We start from the raw sequence: 11,742 nt of genomic DNA on the forward strand, positions 1-11,742 counted from the left end.
AGTCAACAATCAGTTCGACGTACATCAAGTGTGTTAGTGACGTCACAAAATGGACGACAGCGTTTTTGACGGTTGGTAAATTTTTAAAATACGTGATAATAAAATTAAGTTTTAAAATAAATCCTTAACTTTTATTAATCGATATCGATATATTTCGGACCCTTATTCCATGCACTACATGAAATTAATATTGTTTATATTAAATTTGATATGAGTCAACTACCTTATTCACAAAACACTAAATATCAAAGTATAACACATGAAGTCGTTCTTACAGTTCGTTTGGTAATACACAAATACACATTACCACACGTGATTTTCAATGAACATCATATGCAATATCGTAGGCTGAAATTGTGCATGTGCAGTAGATGACTTTAAGCTTAATTTGTGTGCAATTTTATCCTTTATACGCATTTAAAGTGACCCGTAATATCAAAAATAATCTTTATATAAATAAAGGCGAAAGGTTTTCACAAAATATCAAAAAACCGTTTAACGTAAAATTATGAAATTTGTCAGGGGGTTAGTAGACTTAAGAAGGGAATTTGCGAAAAAGTTGGATAAAGGAATAAAAGAAAATTATACTTTGTCCGCGTTGTAATCGTTTTTTTATGCTTTTCCTTAAACCTGCGAGAACCGTTAGACCTCTTTAATACGGGCTTGTCGGAAATACCATTTTTAGCACACATCTACAGCATTAAACTGCCTACCTGCCAAATTTCATTTTTGTTTGCAATATTTTGTTTTACACAGTAAAAATAACTGTAAAACTAAAAAATATTTTCACCTTGATTTTTTTGGAAAACATTTCTTGTCGTCTATAAAGCCATCTCAGTTATTACAATGGCGTTATTTTTTCCTCCATATTTGTTTATATTATCACTTATTTTCGCGAAATAATAAATTAATATACGCTGTCATCCTTATCATCATTAACAGATGGACATCCAGTGGTGGACATAAGCCTCTTCCATAGATTTCTAAACAGCTCGGTCTCTAATAGCCAGTCGCTAGATGGCTCCCGCTATTCCAGGATTTTAGGACCTAACGCCCATCGCTCTTGGAACTATGTGGCCTGTCCTTTGCCATTTCAGATTCACAACTCGTTGAGCTATGTCAGTGACTTTGATTTGTCTTTGATCTCCTAATTTCTGATTTGATCACGCAGAGAAACTCCATGCATAGCTCGCTCCATCGCCCGTTGAGTGACTTTGAGTCTAATATGGTCTTAATCTACGGTCTGGTTCTAACTAATTGTCTTTCTATTTCAGTGGATTCAACTCTTTGAAGCTGGTAGAGCGGCTGCGACTGCCCACCGTCACGGAGTGCGAAGTTCTCGGCAAATTGCCCAACAACCGGTTCGGTTCCGACCATCTGGCGCTAGCGGCGACCTTCGAACTGCAGTGTGTTAAATCTTCCTTATAAATGGCGTATTTGTAGACCACGGGTCTCTGGGAAAGCTACTGACAATGGCGGTAACAGAGTTTTTAGATGGGGTGTGCAGGATGATAGGACGATTGACGATGTTGTCATATATATTTATGGTTTAATATATGGTTAACAAACGCAAATAATAGGGGAACGTCAGGTCTGGAAATGGCTGCAGCGCCAATAATTATATGTTCATGAAGAAACTCTTTCGTTTGTATAAGCAATATGCATGTGATCCGAATTGTAGCCAAATATTTTTCTTTGTATACCTACCACAATATTTTTTTTAAATGCTGTTACTGTTTAAAAAACAGTTTAAAAAAACAAATTTTGAATTTGAGTTCTAAAATGAACTAGCGAACTTTGCACTATATTAAATTCCCTGGACATTCAACACACTAAAACATACGCTATTGAAATGACGTAAGCAATAATGCGAGCGCATTATAAATTGTAGCATTTGATAGAATGTCTTTGACATTAGTGACGTCACGGTACACTCTAGCATGGCCCACTAAAAGCAATAAAGCGCACTAGGGTTCGCTAAAATGGTATTTTGGAAATCAAAATTCATCCAAATTTTGATTACTTTGGTCAAATCCATATGTCGGACATTTTAAGTGTTTTAACCATTTTAATTTTAGTATTTTTACCAATTTGATATTTTTCATAGTTTTGCAATATCACAGATTAAAAATGTGGAGAAAATACTTGGATAAAAAAATGATTATATCATTATACTATCTCTCTAGGTATTCTATGGTCATTTTATTATTGCACTCATTTTACTTTAGAAATGTATGATGATTTTGTTGTTGTAATTGGTAATTTTGTACGGGAGTTGGTTGGTAATTTTAGGCGGTAAGAAGTCTATAGTATCAACTATTATATTATTATATAGTATGTTAAAACAATTATGTACAAATCGAAAAAAGCAATACTTTTAGATTTTGATAATAGACTAAGATAGATTTAAATATAATATTTGTCACCATATACCACGTTTGAACAGCGAGCGTCGTGGTGACAGCCGACAGGTGTAGTGCCACAAACTTATCTGACCCGGTGGCCAAAACTGGAAGTAATTGGTTGAGTTTGCTTGAGTTTTTCGTTTGAGGACGAATTCAGAAGTCGCACATTTCTCTGAAAACGCTCAAACCTGAGGCGGGTAATTAGCCACGCACTAATCAGCCACTTGGCAGGGGTGTCCGATTCCTGCCTAAGGCTGAAATGAAATTCAGGGTGACCATCGAATTGAAGGGGCGGGGGGAGAAATCTCCCCAATGTCAACAGTTCCAAATTTTTGGCCGACCCATTAAGATCCCACGCAGCTGTGGCAAAGCGAGCGATAAAGCCTGCAAGGTCATGAGAAAGGAGGAAAGGAAAAGAGGTATCTCTCTCTCTCTACTCTCGGCTACTGCCAACGCGCCTAAACCCAACTTTGGAGTTGACGAAGTCTCCTCCAGAGGACATGTCTATATAGGCACGGAAGCCCTGGTGCGGCGAGACGTCGAACTGGACAACACTCCCTAGGAATCCCTTGCAAGGAGTAAGGGTCCAGGCTGGGAGTGAAAAACTCCAAGTACAGACCACCGACCGAGGACTTCCATAACACTGATCTCCAGCCGTTTTTCGAGTCACAGTGCCCTAAATTGGTCGTGGGTGACTTCAATGCAAAACACTCAGCTTGGAGGTCGTGCGTGACTACTACGACTAAAAGGGTGCTACTGGACGACAGCAAGCGCTGCCATTATAAGGTGTTGGGTCCGTCCGACCAACATCCTAACGTATCCCAAGAGGCAGCCCGACGTACTGGACACCGTGGTACCGGATTGACCACCCGCTCAGTGTCGACGTCGTATATCTAATTGAACACCAACTGATACTGGTCACCCGGCGCCTCCTCAGCCTCTCAACCTCCGGCGCAACTGTACGATACCGATACCTCCTAGGACCTCAACAGACTAGGAGAAAGCCGCGCTGTCGAAATTCGCAGGCCCCTTATCGCTGGAGATCGACTGAGCCGCCAAGAACGAGGTCACGTCGGTCGTCGAAAATAACTAACGAGCTTGTATAGGCGCGGTCTCGCTGCGATATTGCGATGGCTCTAGGGAACCACGCTGCCGATGACTGCCTCTACAACAACCGAGCACATCGTGGCGAACTAAAATCATTTCGAAGTACATTATGCTAAAATCGCGACAACAGCGACTTCACCGGGCCAGGTAAGTTTCTGGCACCATAGTCACCGTGAAAAAAAAGTATATCACCAAGAGCATGCCTTATTGTATTGTTTTATTAAACATAACTAATTTATCACATTTTATGATAAATTGTCAATTTTAAATCTGTAAGAAAATATATTATATCAATTTAAATACAATTATGACAGTTAATAAATTCATCACTGTACCTACATATTTTTATATATACATATTTAATTTAATAAATTTTACACTAGCAAAAGCAGAACGCGGTTGCTCTCGCGTAGTTCCCGTTCCTGTGGGAACAGGGACCGTTACAGGGATACAGGGATATAACATAGTCAGCTTTGTTCATCAAGAATAATGGTGGATTGTAATGGTGAAAGAAATTTTCAAATCGGTCTGGTACTTTCATAGCCTATTTAATTTCAAACAAAAAATCAATACTTTCCTTTTTATAATTTTATTTTTCTATAGTTAATAATTTTAATTGACAATCTACAATTTTAATATTTCTAGTAAATAAACTTTAAAAACATAGCGCTTGTGATAATTTGGCAATTTTTGTGTGTATTTATTAAAACACGCTATACTCACGTATATATTCGTAAAATATGGACGAACATAAATAAAAATACTGCCCATAAATAAAAATCTCTCTAATAAAATCTAAAATTTATCTACAAGAAAAGCATTTTTTAATAAATTTTGTGTAATGTGTAGTGTAGTTAAAGGTCATGTTCTGAAATGGTTTTAATTGCCTACAAATAAGCAATATTATGATAAAATAAGATTTAGTGAAATCGATAAAAAATAGCTAGGTATTAAAAAAAAATCCGTGTAAGTTGTCGAAAAAAAAATATTTTGGCGTAATTTTCACGTCAAAAAACAGTAACTACCGAATAATTTTTCACCACTATATTTAAAGCTAACTGCTTACTTATAATTCGCACCAGGTTTATTTTTTAATACATAATCAAGTCGATAATAAATAAAATAAAATCTATTTGATAATTGTCAAACTCCTTTGATCCGTCATTAATTCTGAAAAAAAAAAACGGATTGTCTTTACAGACTTTTAAGGGATTACAATGGATGATGGATGGATGGATGATGGATGGATCTTTTCGTTTATTTCTTTCTCTGTCTATGCATCAAAAAAAAACCTTAAACGTGCCTTAAAACAAATAAGCAATATTACAGATTAGTCTTAAAGTACGAAGTTTTACGAACAAGGGAAACTGTACTAGAGGTCATTAACTACATAATGTGCAAGTGACGTAATGTCTTTCAGACCCAGAGTTCCAATTTTTAGTAATATTTTTATCATTGACCTCTTATAATAAAAGGACGCACAATCATGTAGAAAATTTCACTTAAAAACTGGCCAATTTTACTTTGGCAGTTTTAGAATTATTGGTAAAGAAAATTATGCCTAAAGGCCTTTTAATATAGCCCAATATTCAATAAACTCCCAAATTTAGAGCTAATTAAACCTTAAGGATTGAGTTTAAGGTTGAATTTGCAAATGCGACTACTTGAATTGTGTGCCAAGAAGTTGTGTTTGGCACTCATTGAGTGGGAACGTTTTTTGGTCGCTGATTGTGCATCCACTTTTTAATAGGAGATCGATGGTAGTCATGCAATAATTAATGCCTTAAGTAGTTAATGTTGTCAACAAGCAAAGGTAAATAATATATAACTTATATTTTAAGGTTTTTTATAATAAATAAATATACATATACTTGAATAAAAATAGTTTAGTGCATATAGTTGTATTGTTAGTCTGAATAAACCATACTTTATTGGAACATGTCCTTTCCCATTCGCGATTATATTGCCGACGTACCCGTATTTCATCAAATGACAAATCGCAATAAGTACCCATAAGAACCATTGTTGGTTGTTTTAAAATTATACACAGGACCGAATCATTGAATAATTTTATTTTAATACATTTGTAAATAAAATTGCAATAAAAAATATTGTTTTTAAAAAGACTTTAATTTTTCCATAACCAAACTTCAGCGGTGTATGAAAATACATTGCTGCTAAAATGATGTTTTCAGCATCTGATAAGTGATTTTTTATTTATAGCTTGGCAAGTTCGTTGATGACAGTCCCATGATATGCGGGCGACGGGGGGAAAGGCCTGCGCGGGTGTGAGGTCGTGAGGTGCAGAGGGGAAGGACTGTGCGGGTATGAATTTGTGCGGCTCGCGCGGACCATCGGGAGTGTTACGAACGAATTTGCCAAGCTATAACACTCATTGGAACAGTGTGATTGAGCCTTAAGAGCGCGCAGCGCGTCAGTACAATATGGATAGAATTCGAAGCGCAAACGAGACGCCGAATTATGACTTTCACGTGAGCGCCAAAACCATTTTTACCTAACTGCAAGTAAATTAAACAACATAACGAAAAACAAAATGGCCATGTTCAAGATATATACCTAATTTTCTATACAAAACAAAAATTTAAGAAAATAAGTTTGCTTTTTCTAAGATTGAAAGCAAAATGTGAGCAAAACATGTATTTTTCAAAAAAATAAACTATCGAGAAAAGTATTACAAATTGTGTATTTTGTATAGTCATAACGAAGCTAACACTTTGAAATATCATTTACCCAAATATCAGGCTTCTAACTTTTCCAGAATCTGAGATCCAGAACCATTTGTAACCACCAAATTACATATTGCACTCTTAAATCTGAATAAGTGTTGTGGCCCATTAGAACACGAGATTGTAATTAAACAATCAAGTTAGTTTTTCAGTTTTTATTGCACTGGCAAATCCAATATACATATATCCGGTCGGACTCATCACCGAGGGATGGTGGTTCAATCCCCACCCCGTTGGTCTATTGTCGTACCCACTTCAACTTCCAATTACGTGTTTTAAGTTGGTCGACTATTACTCTTTAAATAGCAATTGCTACTTAGCAGTTATAATTTTCCTTGTAATTTCATTATATTATATCCTACTCTCGTGAATTTTTTCAGGTATCCTAAAACAACCGTTTAGGCGGTAGAGAGTGGGGACCATTTGACTGTAACAGAAATATTTTACAAACGGGTCGCTAAATCAAAAAATATTGGTAGAAGACCCTTCATATCTTTCAAAGACCTATCTAACGATACCTCACACTTTATTTTACGACTTTGTTTACGTTTTTATTATTTTTTTAATTATGTAGATATGTAAAATTTCAATATTCATGCTAATTTACAGTTTTCCTATATTAATAATAATTTAGTCACTGTGCTAACCGCGGACAGACGGACGGACTGACAGACGCACATGGCGAAAAGTTCCTTGTGGACTGTGTGTGGTTCCCTAAAAAAATAAGCCCATATGTGTTTGTTGGAAGTTTCGTATTCTCAATAATAATTAATTTTATTGATTGAGATGTCAATCGATTTATTACTACAGTACAAATGACAGGGTATTTTAACCGACTTCAAATATGTAGTTTTCGTGTATGAACCTTACCTCACAATTACTAATCATTATCAACTCATATTCGGCTCACTGCTGAACTCGAGTCTCTTCTTACAATTAGAGAGGTTAGGCCAGTTAGTCCACCATGCTGGCCCAATGCGGATTGGCATATTTCACACACAGAGGCGTAGCTACCGCCGTATCAATGATACGGGGCCCCCGGACTACAGGGGCCTCTTACGTGTCAAAGCAAAATTTGTAAGAAGTAATCCACAATATTACCTAAACTAGGTGGTGCTTCCCGAAAAAAAAAACATACCAAAAACTGCAGAAATTCAAAAATAAAAAAGCAGTAGATACTATACGGTAGAGTAAATCAAGAACTAAAGAGACTTTTCAGGATTTGCCGCTAGTCTAGTGGGCCATCTAACTAATTTTGATACAGGGCCCCTCTAAGGGACGCTACGCCACTGTTCACACACGTAGAGAATTATACAGGTTTCCTCAAGATGTTTTTCCTTCACCGTTTTGAGACACGTGAATAAAGTGCTCATAACTGAAAAGTTGGAGGTCCATGCCCCGGACCGGATTCGAACCTACGCCCTACGGAATTAGAGACGGAGGTCATATCCACTGGGCTATCACGGCTCACAATTTACTCAATATAATTAAATTAACTGTCAGATCAAGTAGATGGTCTAGCTGATAGTAAGGGGAAAATCATCGTCTATAAACAGATCATCTCAGTTCTGTATAGTGTCGTTTGTCGATCGAGTTAAGGCATAGGGGTTAAAGCTACTGTTACACTTGCCCATTTCAAGCACGAAAGCATGCTACTATTGAGCAGTTGCTACTTATTAGCATGTGTATCACAACATTGCTAATAATGAGCATGCTTATTACCTTCACCTTCATCTCTGTCCTACACGATACTATAGACAGAGAGCGATAGATACAAATTAGCATGTGAAATTGAAATATTTGCTTTGAGCATGCTTATTCAGGAGCATACTTAAAAATACCATGATTATTGCTAGCAAATGTAAACTGATGATAATCATGCTCGTATGGAGCATACTTAATAGTACGATTATAGCATGCTATTTTAAAGCATGTGTAACAGTACCTTAAGCCTCGTTGTAATTATAATGGCAACTAAAACTTCACTAAAATGCTTGTTAAGCTAACGCTTTAGTTTTCCCGTATTTCCACGGGTTGAAACTAATGGCATGCAACGTGGGATTTTAGGTTCAAAATAAAACTACCTTTGCACTTTATTGAATCATTTATACATTTCTCATTTACAACTCAAGTGAATACAATAAAATTAAATTATAATTTACAGCATAGTACTGTTTCAACTTAAGTGTACATATTCATAATTGGAAAAGCCCCAATCATACCATTATACTATTATATATATTTAAGCTATTACTAGTTAGAATGTAGTAGACAAGAGACTAAATTTCATCATGCGCTTAATACTTAGGTTTTAAACAAACATCATTAATTGTTATAGAAAATATTAATTCACTTTAGTTGACAATTTTTATTTGCGTAAATGTACGTTCCGTATCGCCTTAATAAAAATATTGATATTCTTAATAAAATACGCCTTTATATCAACGCTATAAAACTTTGCCTTAATGCGGAAAAAACGAATTAATTTCTTCTATTAGGAAACTAAGACTGCTAAAAATAGTAAACATACATGTGGCGCCCCCAATCCAGGTTTAATAAGTTTTTGCACAGGCCATTAATTTCATTATTCTTTTACATAGGAAGTAGGTATTATTTTGAAATGTTTTCTTTCACTAATGCAAATCAGATAATGTACATACCTACTAAATATCTATAATAATATTTGTGAGCGGTTGGTTTGTTATTTAGAGTTGAAAACCATTTTTTCGTAGCTTGTTTCAGTTGCTATACTGGATAGACGTTACGTTCAAATAACGTCATGGCACACATATCAATTCTGTAAGGGATGGGCGCCGTCACCCTGGTGACGCCGCTGAGGCCCCTTATGGAGCTTGGAAAATGGGCACCGTGACAATTCGAGCGGTTCTGTATTCTTTGTATTATACTCCTTACAACACACACTACTCGGTATGGTAAAGTAATCGCTTCGCCTGTGGAAAAGCTCACGGCTCCACGTGCGCGCGCTCACGTCTCGTCATGCACGCTCGCCTTTCTCACCCCTTCCGTTTATTGCCTCGCAGCAAGTCGAAACGGTCACAATCCCTTTCCGAGTTTAAATATGTATTGTGTGCTATGACCTTAATCCTGTGTATTATACGTACCCTGCTAGCTCTCTGAATTTACAACTTCAATAACGAAGTTGTTATCATTATAATTATTCTACGAACTTCCACATTGTTTTAATGGCGATTATAATCTTGTTACCTATGTATAGGATGACCAGAAATTCAAATCTAGCACCACATGCGCATTTAAGAATAAATTAGTTCCCTTTAATTCCACTAAAAGGCAAGTTTTTCTTTTTAATTTTTCTGGTCGAGCTGAAAGTATAATTTGTCAGTTTTATTTAACCTTGACGTTACCAAATACTTATCACACTCATGGGTATCATTGAATAATAATATAATATTAAAAACGAACATACTTGAAGATAAGTCTCTCGTCTATTACTTTAACCAAATACAGGAATTTGAGTTACTTCCTTAAAGCATTAACTTAGTAACAAAAGTGACTTCGGTAAGTAACATTGACATTTCTTACTTGACTTAATTAATTTTACAATTTCCATTGATTTAGGATTAAACTGTTAGGTTAGAGTTTATATCGAAGCCATTATAATTTAAACTTTTGTTAGGTTTTCAAGTAGAATATTTAGGTACTTAAGGTACTTACTTATTCACCTTGGTGAAAATTTGGAAAAAAAGTGCTTTTCTTTATATCCATGGATGTTCTTTTGTTACTAAGTTTTTACCTCATCTCGATAGCTTCATGGTACAGCCATATACTTACATATCTATAATATGTGTATGATAAATAATAACATTCACACATCTCGACGCATACACCGACGTTTGAAAAAGTTCCGACTAGCCTTGTACCCTTACGAGGTTGCATATTGTAAACGATGGTTGTGAAATAATTTTATTTAGCTGTATTTTTTAGGCTGTAATTGCGCTATTCTGTAACTGTCTCTGTCTAACATCATACAATAAGATATACTTAGATAGAGAGAGGCCGAGACAAAAATAGGAGACTCGAGTTATAATAACTTCATAACAGAATAGCGCCTGTAAAGACAGAGCCCTGAAGAGAGATCGAAGAGTAATTTGAATTAATTTTGAGATTTCTCACAAATCACAAAGTGGATATATGCGCTCCGGTAGAGCGGAACTTGACTTTTAAAATTCAGATTATAAAATCCATTTTACTATTAATTTTACATTAAGATACTTTGACAACCCACATTTACGGTTTTGCAACCTCGTGTTGAGGGTATTATATTATGTTACTGATAAAGTTCAGGTAAATTATGGGAGTAGTTCTTAACCATAGGCAAAGAGCGGATTTTTTAGTTATTTTTAAGAAGACTTGTGTTTTAATTGGTCTATAAGTGTAAGTAATTAAAACAACTAGGTAGTTACATACTTTCATCTCAATGTTACTTTATAAAAATCGTCATAAAGCGTTTATTCATCAACAAATAAAAAATCTGTGGATTGTTGAAAATAGGATCAAGCTTTGTATTTTGATCTCTAGGTATGCTGGAAACAAGATATTTCAGTAAAAACATGTTCTTTGGTACCTACATCTCCGAAGTACCTATTATCTCGTATGGTTAGAAAGGATAAGAACACCACCGGGGGAGCAAGATCCCCCGCGGCTCACCCGGGCAATGAGGCTATGCCTCAAGACCCATACCCCCACCCGGATCACCTGGAAGAAGATAATCCACAAAATATCATGAAAGGATATAATAATAATAATTATATACCGATGCAAAGCTTCGCAATTCACTTTACATGCGGACCTAAGTCACAAAAGTGAAACGAGCTAATGCTACCATGCACTGCAATGATGACAACGGAAATTGTTATATGTTGCAGCAATTCACTTGGTAATTGCAATTGCAGTACGATACCAGAACACTATTGTTTTCTTTACTTAGTCTTGAAGCAATAGAAAATTAGAACTACCTGTGTCTGTTATACTTTTTTATATTTACCCATGAATTTTAACAGTAACATAAATGACAAAGTTAAACATACAAGTGGAGAGTATACAGTGCAAGAGACTAGCCGGATCGTCATATGCAGTGACGTCATGTGGCACAGTTGTTATTTTTATTTTTTTTATATGAATAGAAAAAAATAATTATCTTTGTCTGATATATATCGTAAAAGCTGCTGGAAACTATAGGGCGTCATTGAGTACCCGGTACCCATTTATTAATCAATATAAAGGCAAAACTGTGCCATAAATCTTTATATTAATCTTGATTTTATTAAATTTCAATTAAATTATTTTTCTTTAAAATAGTTATTAGTACCTAGTCCCATTTTTATATAATTCAGTGGCTATTTTTAGTAGTTTTTTACAATCAAACTTAATCGTTCAGCACGCACCAGTAAACTTAGTATAGGTACGTACATATTTAAAAGTACGTAAGTACTTAAACAAGATTA

The 11,742-nt window shown here is 35.6% G+C and overlaps 1 protein-coding gene across 9 annotated transcripts in view; it reads left to right on the forward strand.

The window, feature by feature from the left end:
• LOC112043798 (protein angel) overlaps positions 1 to 5,273 on the forward strand; it is a 28,496-nt gene extending 23,223 nt beyond the window's left edge. For all 9 annotated transcript variants that reach the window (XM_052890578.1, XM_052890577.1, XM_052890580.1 and 6 more), the window contains one exon: positions 1,275 to 5,273. In XM_052890578.1, coding sequence (XP_052746538.1) covers positions 1,275 to 1,428 — 154 coding nt within the window. In that variant the 3' untranslated portion in view covers positions 1,429 to 5,273. The remainder of the gene's footprint in view (positions 1 to 1,274) is intronic.
• The last annotated feature ends 6,469 nt before the right edge of the window (positions 5,274 to 11,742 follow it).

This window comes from Bicyclus anynana, chromosome Z (genome assembly GCF_947172395.1).
Source record: "Bicyclus anynana chromosome Z, ilBicAnyn1.1, whole genome shotgun sequence".
NCBI classification, from domain to species: Eukaryota; Metazoa; Arthropoda; class Insecta; order Lepidoptera; family Nymphalidae; genus Bicyclus; species Bicyclus anynana.